This window comes from Gossypium arboreum, chromosome 10 (genome assembly GCF_025698485.1).
Source record: "Gossypium arboreum isolate Shixiya-1 chromosome 10, ASM2569848v2, whole genome shotgun sequence".
Taxonomy (NCBI): Eukaryota; Viridiplantae; Streptophyta; class Magnoliopsida; order Malvales; family Malvaceae; genus Gossypium; species Gossypium arboreum.
This window is the reverse complement of record NC_069079.1, coordinates 7,415,154-7,437,074: the sequence shown is the minus strand read 5'-3', so window position 1 is coordinate 7,437,074 and position 21,921 is coordinate 7,415,154. Positions and strand designations below refer to the sequence as shown.

Genomic DNA, 21,921 nt, shown 5'->3' with positions numbered 1-21,921 from the left:
AAACTACGTAAACTCCTACTACCATACACGATCAGAACTCATCTTATTTGTCGTATTTCCATAATCAGTAGCTGGACTATAACAGCCCGATTTTGGGCCTAGTTGGAACAGTGGTTTTGGAACCACTATTCTGAGGCCTGAGAAATTATTTTTCATATTATTTTATATGTCTTAACATTATTATATAAGTACATGAAAATTTTGATGAATTAATTTTAGCGAATTAATTTTAGTGATTGTGAGCTTAATTGAGAAAAAGGACTAAATCACATAAAGGGAAAAAGTTTTATTTTGCAAGCTTAATGTGTTAAATAGCTAGAGAACCATAAATAGGAGTCTTTAAAGAGCAAATAGACTTTTAGGAAAAGACTTGGCCGGCCATAGAGATAAAGAAATTGAAAAGTCAAAATTGGTGGGTAATAGGTGACTTATTTGGTATTAAAATAAAACAAAAAGGAAAAAAGTTGTCATCTTTTCATCTTTCTTCTTCATCCACCGAAAATACCAGCAAAGAGGGGGTTTTGAAAGCTCAAAAACATCAGCCACTCTTCACCCTTGCAAGTAAGTGATTTTGATGGCCTTTCTTGATAATTTTTATACTTTTGAGACCCTTGTAGCATAATCTAGCTAATGAGGGGACTATTTTGCAAAATGGTTGAAAGTCTAGGGTTTTTCCATGAGAGTATTCATGTGGTTTTCTGAATTTTTTATGGAAGAAAATGAGTCTTGTTTATGTAAAAACAACTTTTGTGAAAGAAGTTTGCATGAAAGCACCTAAAAAGGGCTATTTTGTAAAGTTGTAAAATAGGTTGTAAATGTGTGAAATAATTGAAACTATAAGTTGCTATAGTTATAAAAAGAATTCGTCTAGGCTTGGTAAATGAGGAAATTCAATAAAAATCGATTTACGAGCCTAAGGGCAAAATCGTAATTCTTGTAAAGTCTAAGGGCAAAACGGTCATTTTGCCAAATTATGAATTATAGAATGTTTTAATTAATGTAATGATTAAATGAGTGAATTTCATCATGTTAGATCAAGAAAAATAGAGATTTTGGCTTAAATAGGAAAGTACGAGGTTATGGACTAAAATTAAGTAATTAGCCGAAATTGCATTCGATGTAAGTCCGTGCGACTAAATAAACATGTTGTCCTTGTTATTGTTAATATACTTGAAATATATTTTGCTATGATTATATTTAATTATATGTTGATGGAATATGACATTTCATTGAAACAAGTAAGTTGTACGTAAATAATGCAAAATTCAATGTTATCATGTATCATATGATTAGTATAGTATGAATTGTTGATTTGCATTGTGAATGAGAATTTTATATAATAAAGACTTCCGGTTGAACATGAGGAATAGATTTGGATATTCATGCCATGACATTGGGTGATATGTGTGCTAGTGTAAGACATGTCTGGGACATGCATTGACCACATTATGAGAGCCAGTGTAAGACATGTCTTGGACATGCATCGGCCTCGAGATATACAAGCCAGTGTAAGACATGTCTGGAACATGCATCGGCATTGAGACGAGAGCTAGTGTAAGACATTTCTAGGACATGCATCGGGCCTCGAGATTACAAGCTAGTGTAAGACCTGTCTGGGACATGGCGTCAACTTGTTGTGTTTCAGTGTAAGACCTGTCTGGGACATGGCATCGACACCGATAGATGAGAGCCAGTGTAAGACCTGTCTGGGACATGGCATTGGCTTTGATATATGAAAGTCAGTGTAAGACCTGTCTGGGACATGGCATCGACTTTGATGTGTTAGCCAGTGTAAGACCATGTTTGGGAAATGGCGTCGACATCTTATCCCATGTTTGGGGCTATTGAATATCTTGTAGTATTCCAAATGGTTCAACGGGAGGTGTATGATTTATATCGAAATGATAGAGCTTATGGCTATGTTGTGAGTGGTACAGGTACTTACATTAAATTGATAAGATGTGAATTCAATTCATGTTGTATGATTAATAAGGAATGAATATGAATAAGTATATGAGTATGTTGAGTAACACAGGTATGTATGCCAAACTCATGAGAAATGATTTCGGTTTATGATGCACATTTGGTGAGGATGTAAATAGGTAAATCATGCCTATGAGAATGATTTTGTGATGACCTTATGATTATAGGTCTATACTTATGATGTATAAACATGTATTTTTACCAATGTGGTGAAAATGAATTAATAAAGTGTGATAAACTTAGTATCATTAATTTACACTAAAATAGTTTTGGACAGCAGCAGCAGTCCGACTTTGAAAATCCACCAAAAAATTGTGGAAAATTGAGTTAGAGACTGAATAAAATATGAAATTAAAGTTTAATTAGTCTAGTTTCACATAAAAGAAACGGTATAATCAAAGAATTTTCATATTATGAAATATTTGAATTGTTGTGAGACAGAGTCAGAATGATTTCGAAATCCCCTGTTCTGATTTGAGAAAATCATTGAAAATTTTACAAAAATAATTATGGGTTATAATTTATATGCTTAGAATCCTTGATGAGTCTATTTTCAAGAGAAATAGATGGGAACATTATCCCAGTTCCGTATTATGAGATAATTAATTTTTAGTAAAGAGGGGGTCGGAACTATCAAATAGCGAGAAAGGGGTAACTTTAAAGATTCAAAATTACTTATTGGTTAGACTAAAAATTCTGAAAATTTTATGGTAAGAAGTTATGTGAGTGTAGTTTCAAGTAAAATTTGTAAATCTTAATTTGGGGTTCTGTAGCTCTTGATATGAATAATTTAGTGACTGTGACTCGAGAAAAAAGCTTGACCTGAACATAGGTAAAAAGACAATTATGAGAGTATTACCTTGAGAACATGTTGTAAGAATTGGTGGAAGCATATTGATAAATTGCTTATTCTTTTTATATGGACTTATTAAGCGTGAAGCTTACTCCCTTATTTCCATTTCTTTTAGCTTTGACAGGTTAGCTCGGGGTTGGAGATTGTCAAAGCCAGCATCACACTATCAAGTCATTACCTTTGGGATAATGAAGCGTATGTTAGCAATTTTCAAGTGAGTGGCATGTATAGGGATTTAGTTTTATGGTATGTGTTATCATGATTTTAGCCAAATGTATTGGCTTATATTAAGTTATATGTATATTTCCATGGGATGTGGCTCATATTGATTACGGTTTGTAACTCTAGCTATTCATGTTATGTCCAATGTTTATGATGTGATTATGTTTGGTTGCCATGCATGGTTGGTTATATGACATGTGTGTTGGATGTATGCTCTATGACCATTTGAGGTGATCATAGTTATGTAGTAATTGTATGTTATAAAAACAACATGACGATGGTTAAATATGAGTGCTCGAGGGGTAAGTTGGTAACTTAACATAATGGTAAAAGTGGTCACCAAAATGACGAGTCTTATGAATGTGAGTTAATGAATCTAGACTTGGTATTTTATGAGTAGGTGCATTACATGTAACGGGACATGTCAATATTATGAATGTGTCTTACTAAGGGGTGTTTAATCACTAAAATGATGCCATGATTTGTGATTTTGATGTGCATAAAGCTGTAAGGGATTATGGGTAACATGAAGGCTTGGAAAATAGCCTAAGTGTTGGCCACACGGGCTAAATAGGGACAATCGAATACATGTTCAATAAAATCTCCTCCCAATCTCACTTATCTAAGTATTCCTTTTGAGTCGTCAATTCTAGGTTTCTAAGTTATTGGATTAAGTCCAAATCTTACAACTTAGTCCCTAAAAATTAAATTATTATTTGACATTTCAATTAATCAACTACAAGAGATTTTAGTTCATGCCTATCATCAAAATTACCAACCCATTCATTTTCATATTAATTTAAACAATTAAATCACACGAAAATAAAATGATTTAGAAATGCTTAGAAAATTGCAATGAAGTCATCAATTGATTGACGAAATAAAGAGCAAACTTGAAATTCCACAACCTCAATTATAAAGTTATAATTTTGGATTAACGAAATAATACTAAATTTTATTAAATCTTGTTGTAAAACTCAAAACATGCAAAGGTACCTATACCTTTTGAGTGCAAAAGACTAAAAGTACTGAAAAAGTTCTTAACGAAAAGTGAAACAAATAAACCTAAAAATTGCCTAATGAAAAGCCTCCTCAAAATATGTCTTAAGGTGACTTAAATAGTCTAACATATTTTGACCTAAAATGGATAAAAATACCCCTGTTTAACAGTTGACCTAAGCTTAGTTAGACTAAAAAGTACTCATGTAGAATTGTTCTTGTCACGCTTCAATGTCGCAACATCCTCAACAGTTTGCTCCCAAGGATGTTTGGCAGCTTCAATGTCGCAACCATGTTTTCTAATGTCACGACTTGCACCCTTAGACGACTTGGACTCTTATAATATTGTGATTGCCCACAATGTCGTGACCTTGAAGGCTCAATGTTGCGATCTTAAAGGCTAATGTCGCAACATCATTCCCTTGTTGCAACTTCAAAAACAATCCACTTATAGTGTAATTTTGTTGAAGTTTAAGTCATTGTGATGATGGAAGGCTCTGGTGTCGCAACACCAGATCCTTGGTGTTGCGACCTTGACCATAGTGACAACTTTTCTTCAAGTTTTCACCTTAACCCTTTCCTGCACAATCTTGATGTAACCGTTAAACTTACAATGATGCTATTTTGCCATTTTGCTTTCAAAAAGTACTAAAAATGCATAAAAACTAAATTATAAGGTAATATCCAATAGTTACCAAAAAGTACTACATAAAGTCATGAAACACTTAAAAGAACACATTTTTAAGTGTTAAAAGAGCTTATTTTGATGTATCAAATTACGATAGATCAATAAATTTTGTGGATACTACTTAATTGAATATACTTAACTCTTCTTTGAATGCTATAAAACTAAGTTAAATTTTAATTGTTATATAACTAAAATATTAATCAAGTGATAATTAATATGTTTAGAGTTTTATTTAATTAATAATTCTATTTTACATAAATAAAATTAGCACAACTTTATTTTTATAATAATTTTAATTATTTTTAATTAATAATTGTAAATTAAATTATAATTATCATAATTTTTATATTCTATACTTAGAGTTCTATTCAAGTAATAATTTTATTCTAAAATTAGTAAAGCTTTGTTTACAAAACTTTAAAAAAATAATTATAAACTAAAGTATAATTATTTTAAATATGTAATTATTACAATTTTTGTTAAATTATAAACTTTTAAATGTATAATTATCACATATTTTATTTTACATAATTTTTAATTAATAATTTCAAATTAAATGTTATAGCTTTTTTAGATTTCAATATAATAGTATGATGAAAACTAAGAATACCCTGTCTGTTTAAACTTTTCCAAATTTGTATTTTTTTATATATTAGATATAAATAAGTTTTTTGCTAACAACGCGGTTAATTGAGCTGATATTTGGAGCATAGATTGTGTATGCCAAGTATAAATGAGCATTATTTACAGAGTTCATTAGAATTTTAACCCGAAATGATTAAATCCTTAGTCACCTCCAATCTCTTTTCTTCTTTCAACTTTCTTTCTTTTACTCGTCATGTCTAAAGCCATTCTCTCTCGTATCAAACCTCTCCACACTCCAAAGAGCACTTCTCTTTCACCGTTGCGCGTCCCTCCCCATGTCAAAAACCTCATCAATGAAACCATTCAAATCCTCAAAACCCACCAGCAATGGCCGGATTCCCTTCAAACCCGTTTTTGCGACGAAGAAACCCGCGTTTCGGAGATTGCCCATTACGTGTTTGATCAAATACATGACGTAGAATTAGGTATAAAGTTCTTTAATTGGGTTTCTAAACAAGAAACTCTGCATTTTCCCTTCAATGGGTTGGCTTATTCTTCATTTTTAAAGCTCCTAGCGAGGTTTAAACTATTTTCCGAGATCGATACTGCGCTGGAGAATATGAAAATGGAAGAAACAAAACCTACGCTTGAAGCTTTAAGCTTTCTTATTCGTGTTTATGCGGATTATAGCTTTGTTGATAAAGCTCTTGAACTGTTCTATTCTGTGCTTAAGATTCATGACTGTGTTCCTAATCTGATTGCTTGTAATTCGTTGCTTAATATACTTGTGAAGTTAAAAAAAGTTAAGATCGCCCGTAAAGTGTTCGATGAAATGGTTGTAAGAGATGGTTGTGTGGATAATTATAGTGTCAGTATAATGGTGAAGGGTTTATGTAGCATAGGGAAGGTTGAGGAAGGTAAAAAATTGATTGAGCATATGTGGGGGAAAAGGTGTGTTCCAGATGTTGTTTTTTATAATACATTAATTGATGGGTATTCTGCTAAAGGTGATGTTGAAAAGGCTAATGAACTTTTTAAGAATATGAAAATGAAGGGATTTTTGCCTACCTTGAAGACTTACGGAGCCATGATAAACGGGTTTTGTAAGAAAGGGGATTTTGATGCAATAGACAAGCTTTTGAAAGAAATGAAAGAAATGGGTGTCTCTGTTAATACTCAAGTTCATAATACCATCCTTGATGCTCGATTTAAGCATGGTTTTGAGGTTAATGTGAAAGACACTATAAAGCAGATGATTAAGAGTGGATGTGAACCTGATATTGTTACATATAACACTTTGATTGGTGGTTTATGTAAGGATGGGAAGGTTCAGAAAGCAGGTCAGCTACTGGAACAGGCAAAGAAGAAGGGGTTGACACTGAATAAAATTAGTTTTACCCCTTTGATACAATGCTATTGTAAAATAGGGGAATATCTTGTGGCACTAGATTTGCTTATTGAAATGTCAGAGAGGGGACATAAACCTGATGTAGTCGCTTTTGGATCTCTTGTCCATGGACTTGTTGCAATGGGAGAGGTGGATGCTGCATTAACAATTCGACACAGGATGTTAGAAAGGGGAGTTTTGCCTGATGCTGGTATATATAATGTTTTGATGAATGGACTTTGCAAGAAAGGAAAACTTTCTGCTGCTAAAGTCCTCCTCAGAGAGATGCTTGACCAAAATGTACCCCCTGATGCATTTATTTATGCCACTCTGGTTGATGGGTTCATCAGGGATGGTGATCTCCATGAGGCAAAAGAACTCTTTGATGTCATGATTGGAGAAGGCATGGATCTTGGTGTTGTGGGATATAATGCCATGATTAAGGGTTTCTGCAAATTTGGAAAGATGAAGGAAGCATTATTATGCGTCACTAGAATGATGGAAGCACATCTTACCCCAGATCAGTTCACTTACTCTACTATTATAGACGGTTACATAAAGCAGCATGACATAGGTGGTGCCCTAAGGACGTTTGGACAGATGGTGAAAAGACAATGCAAGCCCAATGTGGTAACGTACACCTCCCTAATCAATGGGTTTTGTAGAAATGGAGATTTCATTACGGCTGAAAAAGCTTTTAAAGAGATGCAATCTTGTGGTTTGGAACCTAATGTAGTCACATACACTATACTTATTGGGAGTTTTTGCAAGGAAGGTAAACTGGCAAAAGCAGTCCTCTATTTTGAGTTGATGCTATCTAACAAGTGCATTCCTAATGAGGTTACTTTCAATTATATTGTAAATGGCTTCACAAACAGTCCAGGTGCAGTTCTGGATAATCAGTGTTTGGAGAAGAGATCTCTTTTTCTTGAATCTTATAATATGATCATATCTGATGGATTGGTTCAAAGAGCTGCTGTTTATAACTCTATCCTCCTCTGCCTTTGCCAAAATGGAATGACTAGAATTGCTTTGCAATTGAAAGATAGGCTGATGAACAAGGGCTTCCTCTCTGACCCTGTCTCTTCCGCTGCCTTTCTACATGGCATTTGTTTGGAGGGACAATCAAAGGAGTGGAGGAACGTAATTTCTGTTGATTTAAATGAACAGGGACTTCAAATTGCTTTGAAGTACTCAGAACTTTTGATCCAATGTCTGCCTTGCGGAATAACTTCTGAGGCATCGCTAATTTTGCAGGACTTGATTAAACGGTGCAGCTATGAAAACCAAAGGGAAGATCTCAAAGTATCTGCAAAATAGAGGAAATACCCAAAGTAAAACACATCATCTGGTTTTACTATATGAAAATAATATTTGGTTGATTTAACAGGTGAATTGATCTTGAATGAGTAGGGTGGGTGGTTAACTGCTGCTTTCACCAAATAACTCAACAAGTATATGGCGAACATTTTCTTTGCAGACCTTAACAATTCATTTTAGCTCAAAAACAACAAATAATGGAGTGGTGTAAATCAGGCAATTTAGTCTTCTTCAGTTTCTATTTTTGTTGGAAGCATAGGATGGATACTGACAATTTCTGGGCTAATCTCAGTAATGGTGCTTGTGCATCTAGGTCCACCATAATTGCATTCTGTCAACGCCATTGTTTTTAGTGACAGATTCTGAGGAAGAAATGAGTTGGAGGTATGAGTTTCATCATTTGACTCTTAATATGAGTGTAATCTAGAAAGTGTCTGTAACTAGTTTCTTTCACTGCTGAGTGAGTTAAGCAGCAGGCTAATCCATCCATGTACATGATAGAAATCTGATTTTTCAAGTAGTTGATGAGCTGACAGCTATGTATGATATGAATCTATTTTATTGGGTATACATTTTAAATCAATATGTTTAACCTTATATATCCTGTGGGGCTTTGATTACGAAAGAACCTGGTTTAAGTTCTTGGTTTTATTTGTCAAAGGATTTGATTAGTCTATTGTAGGAGCAAAAATGTTTTTACCTGATATATGATAAGAGAACTTTTACCATATATACTACCATAAGATGCATGGGTTTTCTTGGCTGCCTTACAACTTGCATAGAGGATTTTCGATTTGCAATATATGGCTACATTTTCTCATCACATTTTGATAAATATAGTTTGGGTTGATCAACCAATATATTAAACACCAACTTTCTTGTGTGATTGTCGAGATTGATTTATATATAGTTGATAATACTGCATGGACAATATGTGATTATCAAAACAATTCATCAAAAGTCCTTTGTGTATGTATAACTCTGCATTGGGCAGTGTGTGATGGCATTCAACAAATTGCTGATCTTTCTTTTTTTGATAGTTTCAGTTTTGGGATTGTAAGTTAAGAAGGTTCCTCTTCTTTTTCAGGTGTTAATTTGTTAAAATGTTTTAAATAGCAAGCTAAACTAAGAGCTTGGCTGGATCCTGTGTGACTCATGAAGAGAAGGCTCTTTTGCTGAACTTAGAACCTAACAAATTGTTTTGATAAATGTATATGGATTTTTCATTTGGGTAGGTCTAATATCCCCCTCGGGAAATTACCAATTGCTTTGCTCTTTGGTTATCAAATATATGAAGATTTAAGGACTTCTGATTTTTAGAGATTGAATATCTTAGAAAAAACAATCATTTACTAGCATAAAAAGCTATTATCACATACTATACAAATATCAAAGTGTAGGTTAAAATTTGTTTTGAATATCGGGTTCTTTCTCAGACAAGTGTCCCAGAAAATAGCCCATATTACATCTTAGAGCAGAAAATAGTAATTGCATTACTTGTAAACAACATCAATGTTGGTTTATGTAACGAAGATAACTACATATCATCTCCCGTGTGAGTTCCATCTTTTTATGCAATAGCTTCAAATAGTGATTGCTTAAGTTTCTGATATTTTTGTCAAGCAGTGAAAGAATCACACTTCTAACGTGTTGTTTGCATGTAGTTTTCAGGCAGAAGCTAGTGTCATGGGGCTACAACTTAAGCCTAGCAAACCGTGCGGCTTTGGGCAGAAACTTAGTTTCTAATCCACCTGAGTCAAAGATGAAAATTCACAATGGCAAAGGCAGAGGAGGATAGAGTCATAAACAGCAGCTCTTTGAACCAATTCATTAGATATGATCATATTATAGGATTCAAGAAAAAGAGATCTCTTCTCCAAGGACTGATTATCCAGAACTGCACCTGGACTGTTTATATAATTGAAAGTAACCTCATTAGGAATGCACTTGTTAGATAGCATCAACTCAAAATAGAAGACTGCTTTTGCCAGTTTACCTTCCTTGAAAAAACTCCCAATAGGTATAGTGTATGTGATTACATTAGGTTCCAAACCACAAGATTGCATCTCTTTAAAAGTTTTTTCAGCCGTACGAAATCTCCATTTCGACAAAATCCATTGATTAGGGAGGTGTACGTTACCACATTGGGCTTGCGTTGTCTTTTCACCATCTGTCTAAACATCCTTAGGGCACTACCTATGTCATGCTGCTGTATGTAACCATCTATAATAGTAGAGTAAGTGAACTGATCTGGGTAAGATGTGCTTTTATCATTCTAGTGAGGCATAATAATGCTTCCTTCATCTTTCTAAATTTGCAGAAACCCTTAATCATGGCATTATATCCCACAACACCAGGATCCATGCCTTCTCCAATCATGATATCAAAGAGTTCTTTTGCCTCATGAAGATCACCATCCCTGATGAACCCATCAACCAGAGTGACATAAATAAATGCATCAGGGGGTACATTTTCTCTACTTGGTGTATATATGTCTAAGGTGCAGTCAATTATTGGTAAAAAATAGAGACCGTTAGCAACAATGAGTTAGAATTATATAAAAAAAGAATGAAGCATTAAAATAATGTTTTTTCAAAAGGCAATATTGAATCATATTCAAACAACAATGGCATCGAAGAGAGATAGAAAATTATTTTAATTGATGATGAAGTAATATAATATTATGAGATTATTTTTATTTTTGAAGTTGTTTATGCCAAGTAAGCAAGCAAACAATCTTAAATTCGTATATTTTATTGTTTGGTATATGTAAAAAATGTTTTGCATATTTGTTTTGAAAAGAAATTTGAAATTTAACAATTATTTTTAATCGTTATTAAATTTGATCATTAATTTAGGGCAAATATCATTTGTATTTACCTTCTTGTATAGTTCCAAATTTGTATGTTAGTTTAATAGTTTTATGTATTAATTTAATTTTTTATTTTCATTATTTTTAAAACATTATTTTATTTCTCTCAATTATTTTTTCCTTTACTATAAATTAAATTAATCCTCATTTGATTCGCACAAATATATATTTTTGAATGAAATAGCCCTCACCTGTCCCGTTGGCCAGTATGAACGAGAGACTCTATTAGGACAAAAACCTATATTTTATTTAGGAAATAAATAATAAAACTTTTTTATAAAATTATAGAAAATAGATCAAAATTAATTTTAGAGTTTTGGAATTTTGTTTAAATAATTTTAAATCAATTTGTAGGTGTAGGGCTCTTTTTTACACAAAACAGTGTAGTGACCAAAATAGTATAGGGAGATTGGTACGTTAGGGAAAAAGTACCAATACCTAGCCTTTGTATTGTTCATGAAACGATTTTTGATTAACAGGGTGCAGTACCTTTGGTCTCAAGTACCGGGCCCTGAACACTTGGGATGCATTTTGACCTTGAAACATTCCTATTTCAATCTTAAATCATTCCATGTTGACTCCAAAACATTTTGCATTTAGAAATAATGTTTTAAAAGTTGAAAACAACCCTTAAAACATTTCTAAATTGGACTCCAATAAACATGTTTCAAAAACATTCATAAGTTATACTAGCATTATAATAAAAATATATGTAGTTGCATTAAAAACCAATCTAATTATGAAATATTTAAGAAATGCATGCACCCATTCAAATGATATAGCATTTGGCTCAAGGTCAAAGTAAACAAGATAGAAGTAGAGAATATCAGCATTATAATTTATAGTAATATGAAACAAATATATATGCATCCCTAAATGATTTCACTATTACATGCTACTAGGTACAAATTGCAAATACAAATGTTTCATACTCTTCAATAATGACAATGGTGTAGTTGGTGATCCCTAAGACAATCCGAGCTCCAAGTTAAGAAAACTCACGCACAAAGACAACGTCACATTAAGGATAAAGCTTAGTAAAATAATATAAAAATACTTTATATACTAACCTTTAAAACTATAGTTTAAACTTCATACAAAAGTTTTATAAATTATTTAGAAGCAATGTTATTGGCAACTACTCAACAATTAAGAAAACAGAGGACAATTAAATTCCATGAAGAACATATAGAAATAATAGCATCTGATAATTAAGTACCCACTTATTCAATGAAAGAATTAGTTTAATTTTAAAATTAGAACTAATTACTTCCAACCCTTAGTAAGCTCAAAGAAATTAGAATTGAATTGCAAGAGACTAATAAGCTAACACACCAGAGTAATAGTAATATGCCGTAGCGTTAATGCTCGAAGACCAAAACAATACAGTAATAGTACACACCAAAGTGTTACACTCCAAGACTAATCACGGTTGAAACCGCATCTCTTAATACTTAGAAACAAACGTCCCGTATTAGCATACCAATCGTATCCTAACTATTTATCTAAACTATTAGGGCCTTGTTTCAATATTACCATAATATTAGTGCTTATTATTCAAGTAAATTTATAGTTAAACCACTGTGTCCATGGCATTACTATCTATGACATAAAACAACAATTTCAGTCATGGCATTATGGCACCACATTAAAATTTCAGAGTTTCGTTTACATCTCTATAAAGATAGTTCAATCAAAAGCCATTTATCAAATAGTTTTCATCCTAGAAAAATACAAAATAATAAAAATATGAAATTAAAAATTATATAAATTATGAAAATAAAAATGAAAAAAAATTTTAAAATTATATAAAGTTATTAAAAGTATTTAAAAATTAATGAAATTTACAAAATATTATAAGATTTTATAAAAATTTTTAAAATATATGAAAAAATTATGAAAACATTTTTTTGTTTTGTTTTGTAGATATTTGGCTGATATATAAAGCCTAGATTAAATTTGAAATCGAGTTAAGTTAGATCTTTAAATAAAAAGTAAACTTTACCGGAATGAAATTAAAAAACAATTTTATCATAGGTGAAAGTAAAATTTAATTTATCATGATCAATTAAGAATAATTTTAATAAAGATCTTCAACAAAGGGGTAATTGTGCCAAACGCTAACTAATTAGGGGGCAATTTTGATAAAATAGAAAAAGATAAGTACTCTCTTGACTCCTCTTTATCACTTTGAAATATGATTATTAATAGTGATGGATTGAAATGTTGCAACGAATAACAGCATACGAAATCGAGCTATTAAACGAAAAATTCTCGAAAGTAACATAGCCGCTGGCATATCGAAACTTGCCAGTCCCGGAAACCACACCATATTCTCTAACCGCCTTCATTTGGTCACTATTGCCTTGTACCTGGATGGTGCTTCCATTGTAGGCCTCATTAGTGAAGACAATCGAAAGGGAGACATGAGTGTTGACACCATCCAAACTTGTTGTGACAAATATGCCTTGGCCTCGTCCGACAGGGGCTGATTCAGGGTCGGGGCCTTCGGTTAAGGGATCATCGGAAACAAACAAAGTCCCGAATTGGGTTAAGTTCCAGAGCTTGCCAGGAAAGCCGACAACTGCACGGACAGTGGAGTCCGGACTGCCGGAGGAGTGGTCGTGGAAATAGACAGACAAAATGGTTTGTTTGAGTCCATCATCTGCTTTGCCTGCAGGGATGGTAAACATAACCATGGATATGCCTAAAACAAGTAACACCACCACCTTGGTGTTAATTGGCAATGCCGCCATGTCTTGAAAATAATGACTAAACTTCAATTTTATTGCTGCCCTTTTATAGGCCAATTGAAATTCATCATTAACCTAACCCACTCATGTGTTGATTTTATTGGGTCAAAAAGAAAACAAAGCAGAATATGTTCGTAGAAGCACTTAAAACAAATGTGTCGAATCTTGATGGTGGGGTTCTTTTGGCCACCAACATGGATAATTTGTTTGACCTTCTAGTACTACTACTTCTAATGCAGCTAAAAATAATGTCTACTGTAAAAACTAATTCAAAAGAGGACCAAGTTGGAAAATAATTTTAGAGGTAAAATTAAATTATAATTTTTGTAATAGTAAAATGTAATTTTGATTATATTTTTATAATTTTAAAGGATTAAATTAAAATTTTATTATTTTAAAGGGTCAAAGTATAATTTTACTTTTCTTAATTTAAAATTTTAAAAAGCCTAAATGAATTTTTTTTTTTTTTTTTTGCCCTTGCCGCCCCCTAGCCATGCCCATGTTTCAAAAGAAATATTAAGACTGTGTTGCAATAAAGCTAAACATGAACCCAATAACATAGTATTTATACCGTTAATACAACATGATTAATCATGACACACAAAATTTAAAAGAAAATAGGAAATTATCAATCTATATAATATAATTTATAACTTATTTAGAGTTATTCAATATATTATTAATTATTCTGTGATAGTAACAAAAGTAATCTTATCTTAATTAGTTTAAAGAGTTTTAAAGCCCTAACTTTTTCAAAAATAAGAATAAATTAAATTCATATTTTTTTACACTCAATTTAATTATTGAATGTTAAAATTTTAATTAATTAAACCTTTTAACCGTTAAAGTTAGTTGTTAACCATTAAAGATAATTGTCGTTATTTTTGAGTTATTTTCGTAATCGACATACTAAGATTGTACCACAGGACAAAAAATATTTTATGTTTAAAATTATTAAAATCATAAAATATATAAATTTTTAAAAATATTAAAAAGTACAACAACAATAAAATATATAGAAATGTATAAATAAATTAATTAAAATGACAAAAAATTATAGAAAAATTGAAAATTAATAGAATTTACAAAAATTATAAGATTTTATAAAAAGCATAAAAATTATCAAAGTAAATTAAAATATATGAAAAATTATGAAAACTTTTTCTTATTTCACATTAATAATTGTTAATACTTTAACACCTATTAAAAATTATAAAATATTTATTTGATCGAAGTTTTTTTGGTGCTCGGACCTCCCAAAACTTACTTTTTATTCATCATCTATAGCAAGTGTAATAATTTATTGTAATTTACTTCCTAAATTTTATTTTATTTTTCACTTTAAAACCATATATTTAAACTAAAATAAAATTAAAAGTAATAGTTTTGTAAGAATAAATAAAATTAACAATGTTTTCTAATAAAATTATTAAAATTAACAAACCTATGAATAAAAAATGAATTTTAAATTCAAACGTAAGACCTTTTTTTTTTATAGAAAAAAGTGAAAATTGATATGAAATTGTAATTTTACGTACTATTCCTTTAATTTGTCATTTTTTTATTGGAAAAGGATATGAACAATGTAGAATTAAAGGTGATTTTAGAGGGGCCGGCATGGGCCCGGCCTCTCCTAAAATGAAAATTTATCATTTAGGCCTTCTAATTTTTTTAAAATTTTAAATTAGTAAGGTAAAATTACACTTTGAGCATCTAAAATTATAAAAATTTAATTTAATCTTTTAAAATTTATAAAGATATAGACTATATAAAAAAATTAAAATTTCATTTGACCCCCTAAAAATTCCTATGTAAAATTACAATTTCATACAATCATATTCTCCTAAAGAAATACAGTAGAAGTTGTTTTCTTATTACCTGTTTCTAACATCTTTGGATGTTTTTATTTACTATCAACAAGAAAGTATATTTGTTTTTCTTAAAAGAACAGATGCTTAATGTAGTTGAAGCCGTAGAAACTGTACAATAGAGCTGGAAATCTTTACCGCTCTAACCCAGAAAAGGAAAAATCTTTGTAGTTTTACAGACGCTATAAAAAGTTACCAAATATCTTTATTTAATTTTGATTTCTCTTACATAACTTGCCCTACTAACTTCTATGGAATTTAATAATTTCTACCAATAAATCTGATCGTGTTCTTATTCAAAGAATCTTCACAGTTCATCATGTAAATTGCCCTCTGTAGGACGAAGTTTCGACTCTGCTTCAAGGAGATAAGTAGTAACCAATGATGCATGAAGTGCAGCACCGTAAGGAAGAACATCTTCATTGATAGTGAAGTTTGGGTTGTGGACTGAGCTGAGCTTCGGGCTGTTTTCATCTTGCATCCCAATGAAGAAGAAATACCCAGGAAACGCCTCTTGGTAAAATGCAAAATCCTCAGACCCCATCACTGGTTTCATGTCTTTAACTTTGTCATTTCCAAGCATATCCCCTGCAACTTTCAGGAAATGCTCGTGCAAGTCCTTATCGTTTACAGTCGGAGGGAAAAAGAGCATCGGCTTCTTGGTATTGTAGAAATCCACGGTCGCACTGCACCTTTGTACAGCAGCTTGCCCTTTAATAACCTGTCAACTTGACTAAATCAGCTAGACATATGTCACCAGCGCTACCTTTCATTAGCAATATATGAACTTGTCTACTTACCTCCTCGATCCGCTTCTTAAGTTGTATTAAACTCGCTTTCGAAAATGCCCGAAAAGTCCCTCCAATCCTAACTGAATCTGGAATGACATTAAAGGCTCCGCCTCCTTGAAACTTCGCAACTGTCACCACCTACAAGGAAATAGTATGCAAAAAGATGAGCCAAATCATTTTTTAATATGCATAGGGAGCAAGGGATAAAAGGCTTAGAGATAATGGAAGAAATGTACCTGGGAATCCAATGGATCAGCTTCTCGTGAAACAAGATGTTGTAGGCTGACTACAACGTTAGAGGCTGCCAAAATCGGGTCTATTGAATGTTGAGGAATGGCTGCATGGCCTCCTTTTCCGCTTATTACAGCATCGAATAAGCCACTTCCAGCCAATACAGGACCCGGCTTGCAGGCCACGGTACCGATTGGTGCACTATGTAGAACATGCAGTCCAAAGATTGCATCAACATTGTCTAACACACCTGCATCTAGCATCTTTTTTGCCCCTCCGCCACCTTCTTCAGCTGGTTGGAAAACAAGAACAACCGTACCCTGATTAAGAAACAAAATCGAATGGCATCAAGCATCCCATAAGGGAAACAAGGAAAACTAATAGGCATCATCAGAGCAATAGGATATATGTTCTGCTGTCTCTCTTCTGCTAGATCAGAAGCCTTTCACGAGCCCGAGTTTCGGACATAAAAAAAGAAGGTTATCCTCATCATGCTTGTTAATGTCTTCACGACTCTCCAACTAAGCAGATTACTTACAGTTCAAACATACTATAAACAGGGGCAACCAAGTACTGAGAGTGCAGCATGGAGTGAGATTTAATGAATGAATGTATTCTCTATGATTACCTTCATATAATATGGAACGGTGAATTTAGCAATTTTGTAATGATAAAATACCTCTCTATTAACAATTATTTAAGATTATTATTAAGACAAGAGGCCTAAAAACCAAACAAGAGTATCAACAAAATTGCTCTGAAAAAACAATTAATAATAAAAAATTTGCTTTAAGTGAAATGGTATTTAGCACCTTTACTAATACAAAATCATGAAAAAGAGAGCAACAGTTCAATCATAAAACAAATGATCAAACATAAAGTTTGGGCACCTTTAACTCTTGAAGATGCTGTTTTAGTATTTTTGCAGCACCAAGAACCATTGAGACATGAGCATCATGGCCACAAGCATGCATCTTCCCAGGATTTTTACTCTTGTGCTCCCAATCGACTGTTTCCTACGCATTTGAACAAACTCATTTTAAACAAACTCATTTAATAGAAATTATAGTTGATTTCAAAAGGCTTTGTTTTGTTTGCCAGAGTCAACTAAAGGCAAATTTTTTTTTTCAAACCTGAATAGGAAGGGCATCCATATCAGCCCTTATAGCAACAAAAGGAGGTTCACCAGTCCCAACAAAGCCAACAATACCAGTGACTGAAACTGGGTATTTATAAGGAATACCCAGTTTATCCAATTCTAGTCTAATCAACTTACTAGTCTCAAATTCCTCATATCCTAGTTCGGGATTCTCGTGTATCTTCCTCCGGATTCCCACCATCCAATCAACAACCTCTTTTCTTTTAGCGAAATCAAGGAACTTCTTGGGGATTTCAGTCAACCCATTTGATGAGCTTAGAGAAGAAGATGATGACAAAACAACTGTAGGATTGAGGAGCTGGAGTATCAAAGCAAAAGAGACCAACTTGGAGAAAATCATGCTTGTTTTCATGGTGAACAAACAATTATTGAAAAATATGAAGGTAAACAAAAAAAATTGGGTTTTTTGATGGCTATATTTTTTTAATGTTGAAAATATTGAAGATATGGGTGGAAAACGGAATCCTCGCCACTCAAAACGGTGCTTTTGAGTTGTCGTTATAAAGAGCCGTAGGTGACTTTTAGATAGAGAGCCGTAGTTGTTACCGTCTACAGCTATTACACGTGCTTAATTAACTTAAATATTTCTGACATGTTTGGCGGCTGTATAAGTAGCCCTAATATCTTGGACGGTACATTACGAAAACCCTGCTTTTCGTTTTACTCTCGTTGTGTTACTACAATTCTTTTAATTATGATTATAAATATTTTTTGAAAACTTATAACATTTTATATATTTAATTTTAAAATCTGATATTACAATAATTTTCATTTTATAAAAATAATGAAAAGAAAATACCACCGAAAGTGGATTGGTTTTTCTTGTTATTAATAATAATATTACTTTGGATAGCATGTTTGTTCAATAATTGATCTGAAAGTGGATGTGGTCAAAATCCTCGAAGTCAATCACATCTTACCATTACAACATTGGACAAACGCGCAAAATGAAAAGAAAATCCCAAAATTATTTCCATTTATTATCTCGTGGAGAAACCCATACCTTTATTAATAAATTTGCTTTATTGAATTTCAGCTCACCAATCAAATTTCATCATTTTAGTATACATTTTTTGAGGTAACTATGCTATTTCAATTTTTTATATCAAAATAACTTTAATTTCAAAAATATTTATTTCTACAAAATATAACCCACCGCCCACTTTTCTGATACTTTAGCTAACATTATTATTTTTTATCTATGTTCTGGTGGTGGACGAAAGTAAATTTTAATAAATAAAAAGATAATGTTTTTAAATTACAGTTCAAGTGATGAAATTATTAGTTTGACTAAAAATATTTCTTACCGATTCTTAATTTTTGATTTAATTTATTTAAAATTATTATTTAAATTAATCTTTTAATCAATTTATTCGATTTGATTCAATTTAAACAACATTAATAAAAAAAAAAGTAAATAACTGCACTTTTAAAAAATAAACCTGAACGAGTAATATTTGAGTAAAAGAAAATGTGTGCGGAAATTTTTCATTTTGACAATATATATGTATATATATGAATATTTTGAAAAATTGAAAAAGTGCTTTTCTTAAATCAAAATTAGTTTAAAAACACTTTTTTAAAGCACACTTTGAATAAGTATTTCTAAACCGGCTTGCTTAAGATTCTTTTAGATGGACAATAAATTTGGTTTTAGCAATATTAAAATTAATAGTAATAGTAAGATTAGATATGGTAACAATAAAATTAAAATTAGTAGTGAAATATATGTTTAAATTAAATCACAATGAGGTAAATATAATGGAAAAGAAAATAACCATTATATATATTATTTAAAAGTCATAAATATATAACAAAAATTATAACTTTTTTATATTTATGATATTAATAAATAAATAAAATTAATTTACTTTTGATAAGCAAAAGTGATTTTAATATTAAGTTAAACCATGAAAACTGTTATGGGCTTGGGTTTTAGACCTCCCATTCCTTTGTAGATCTTATGAAGGCTTTTCAATACATCCAAGGGATTGCACTATTAAAGGATTGAAGTTGCAGAACGGTCCACCCCATTTTCAACACTTATCTATTACAATAAAATAAAATAAATAAATTCTGTTAATTTTTTTAAATCCACATTTAATTAAGGTCATGTCGTTATTGAAGTAATTAATTAAGTTTTTCTATTGATCACGTTGACCGTTAAAATAAAATGAAGGGTCAATCAAATGGTGGCACGTAATATTTTATTGTTTAATCTAATATTTTTTCAAAAAATATTAAAATTTATATAAACTTATTAGAATTATAAAAATTATAAACACTTATAAATATTATAACACCATAAAATTTTAATCAATTATTAAATTAATAAAATTTATTTAAAATATTTAAAATTAAAAATATTAAAATTCTTTTTAAAAATAAAAATATTAATATTAGTATTAACTTATAAAAATATTTAAAAAACATAAAAACTTGAATATGACCGGTTAGCTTGAAATCGACAAGGGTACTAGTCTAGGCAAAGCCTTTAGACCAGTTGACTTGGGAACTAGGCGATTGAACTGATTTCTTTTTAATATTTTTATCAAATAAAAATTCCTTTATCCAACTATTAACATATGTCAAAATAAAATATTTTAACCAAAGTTTTCATAATTAGACTAGTGATTGAACTGATCAAGCCATCGGCTTATCAATTCGACTGATCTGTCTAGTTCAATTACATAAAACATTAAAAACATTAAAAAAAAAATTAGCCCAACCGCCAACTTCCCAAATCGATCTATCTAATGGCTTTCTTCAGACCGATACCCTTGCTGATTTTAGTTTAATCAATCCAACGAACTAGTTAAAATTTTATGATTTTTTAATTTTTATAGGTTTATATAATTTTAATACTTTTTATAAATTTTATAGAATTTCCATACGTTTTATAAAATTTTAAATATGTTATATAATTTTTTATAATTTATTAGATTTTTATAATATTTATAATTTTATATCCATTTTATATATTTTTAATATTTTTATAGTTTGATAAGTTTTTCTAATTCTTAAGTGAAAAATATTATATTAAACTAGAAATTATCATGTGTCAATGATAGAAATCATCAACACGAAGGTTTAATTGATTATTTTAATTAATGAAAAAATTTAATTAAATGTGAATTTAATACAAAATTTTAATTTATTTTTTTAACATTTTTAAAAGCTTTTTTACATATAAGCGAAAATAAAAGGATTGTTTACTTGTTTTGAAGCTGGACTAAAGATCAAGTATGAAAACATTTCTTTTGTGAGCTATGTACTTCCCACTATCTACAACCTAGCCAAAAATAATAAGCTCAGTTCTTCTTTCTCTTAGTACGTGTGCTACTTTCTTATTGGTTCTTGCGAAATCTAAAGAAAAATTAAATATAAATAAATAAAAACCAGATAAATACACCAGACCCTTTAAGCCAGTTAAGGCTAAACAAGTATACAAGTCAATTTTTCTTCCTTTTCTTTTTTAAGAGTTCTCAGGGCTGATGAATTTTTTTTCATCAAGAATCCTTACAATTTTCCCTTTTAATAAAAAGTAATTATGGATGATAAGTGTGCAAGAGGGGGATGGCCTATAATTTCCAAACCTATATCAAAGGGAGGGTTAGGCTTGAAGGAGTTGCTAGGTTTGGTGCTTTTTAAGTGTAGTTATCTTATTCATATATATATTTGTATTTTTTGAATAAATTAATTTAATAAAAATATCTATAAATTATATTAATACATTTATATATTGTCTTCAATGGTTTTTACACGTGAAGCAAAATGAAAGCAAATATTAATTCATTGATTATTCGACGTTAAACTAATAGTAAGTAATATTACGTGATCGAATCGTAATACAAAAAGATAGTTTGTATTAGTAGATAAACTTAAACATGTCTTTAATCTAATTGGAAATTATCAAATTGATTGAAAAATTAATATGTTGTCTGTCAAGTCCAATTGGGAGATGTTTGGTCTTAAGTATCGGAGTAGATGACTCCCAGAAGATAGAAATATAGATGTGACTGGCTGGATTTACTATACATCGGATATGACCAAAGTAGAATAGATCCTAAATTCATTTATGGATTTATTCATTTGTGATGTTCATAATGTGACACACCTTAATCCTGAGTGAATGATGGAATATGTATGTATGACTCATATGCTTTAATGTAATTAAAAGTCTGAGTTCAAATAGATAAAGGAATTGAAA

The 21,921-nt window shown here is 31.0% G+C and overlaps 3 protein-coding genes and 1 long non-coding RNA gene across 8 annotated transcripts; 2 read left to right on the top strand and 2 right to left on the bottom strand.

Moving 5' to 3' along the window:
- The first annotated feature begins 457 nt into the window (after positions 1–457).
- LOC128281705 (uncharacterized) lies at positions 458–3,229 on the top strand. The gene is made up of 2 exons (XR_008271965.1): positions 458–561; positions 2,952–3,229. It is a non-coding gene; the product is annotated as an uncharacterized LOC128281705 (long non-coding RNA).
- Positions 3,230–5,364: 2,135 nt separating this feature from the next.
- On the top strand, positions 5,365–10,878 carry LOC108487373 (pentatricopeptide repeat-containing protein At1g52620). 5 transcript variants are annotated; one of them, XM_053019728.1, is made up of 4 exons: positions 5,365–8,421; positions 9,125–9,268; positions 9,702–10,273; positions 10,358–10,878. In XM_053019728.1, exon 1 carries the CDS (start codon positions 5,584–5,586, stop codon positions 8,035–8,037), a length of 2,454 nt encoding a protein of 817 aa, XP_052875688.1. In that variant the 5' UTR covers positions 5,365–5,583; the 3' UTR covers positions 8,038–8,421; positions 9,125–9,268; positions 9,702–10,273; positions 10,358–10,878. The 5 variants fall into 5 exon arrangements, 4 of the variants coding, with proteins under 4 accessions (XP_052875688.1, XP_017647184.1, XP_017647186.1 ...); XM_017791695.2 differs by having other exon boundaries at positions 9,702–10,878; XM_017791697.2 differs by lacking the exon at positions 9,125–9,268 and having other exon boundaries at positions 9,709–10,878.
- Positions 10,879–13,048: 2,170 nt separating this feature from the next.
- Positions 13,049–13,735, bottom strand: LOC108487748 (dirigent protein 1-like). The gene has a single exon (XM_017792111.2). It carries the CDS (start codon positions 13,663–13,665, stop codon positions 13,114–13,116), a length of 552 nt encoding a protein of 183 aa, XP_017647600.1. The 5' UTR covers positions 13,666–13,735; the 3' UTR covers positions 13,049–13,113.
- A 1,827-nt stretch (positions 13,736–15,562) lies between these two features.
- On the bottom strand, positions 15,563–18,239 carry LOC108487197 (IAA-amino acid hydrolase ILR1-like 4). Its single transcript, XM_017791472.2, has 5 exons — positions 17,686–18,239; positions 17,443–17,568; positions 16,558–16,872; positions 16,331–16,459; positions 15,563–16,251 (listed from the first exon to the last, which is right to left on the bottom strand). Exons 1-5 carry the CDS (start codon positions 18,061–18,063, stop codon positions 15,838–15,840), a joined length of 1,362 nt encoding a protein of 453 aa, XP_017646961.1. The 5' UTR covers positions 18,064–18,239; the 3' UTR covers positions 15,563–15,837.
- Positions 18,240–21,921: the final 3,682 nt, after the last annotated feature.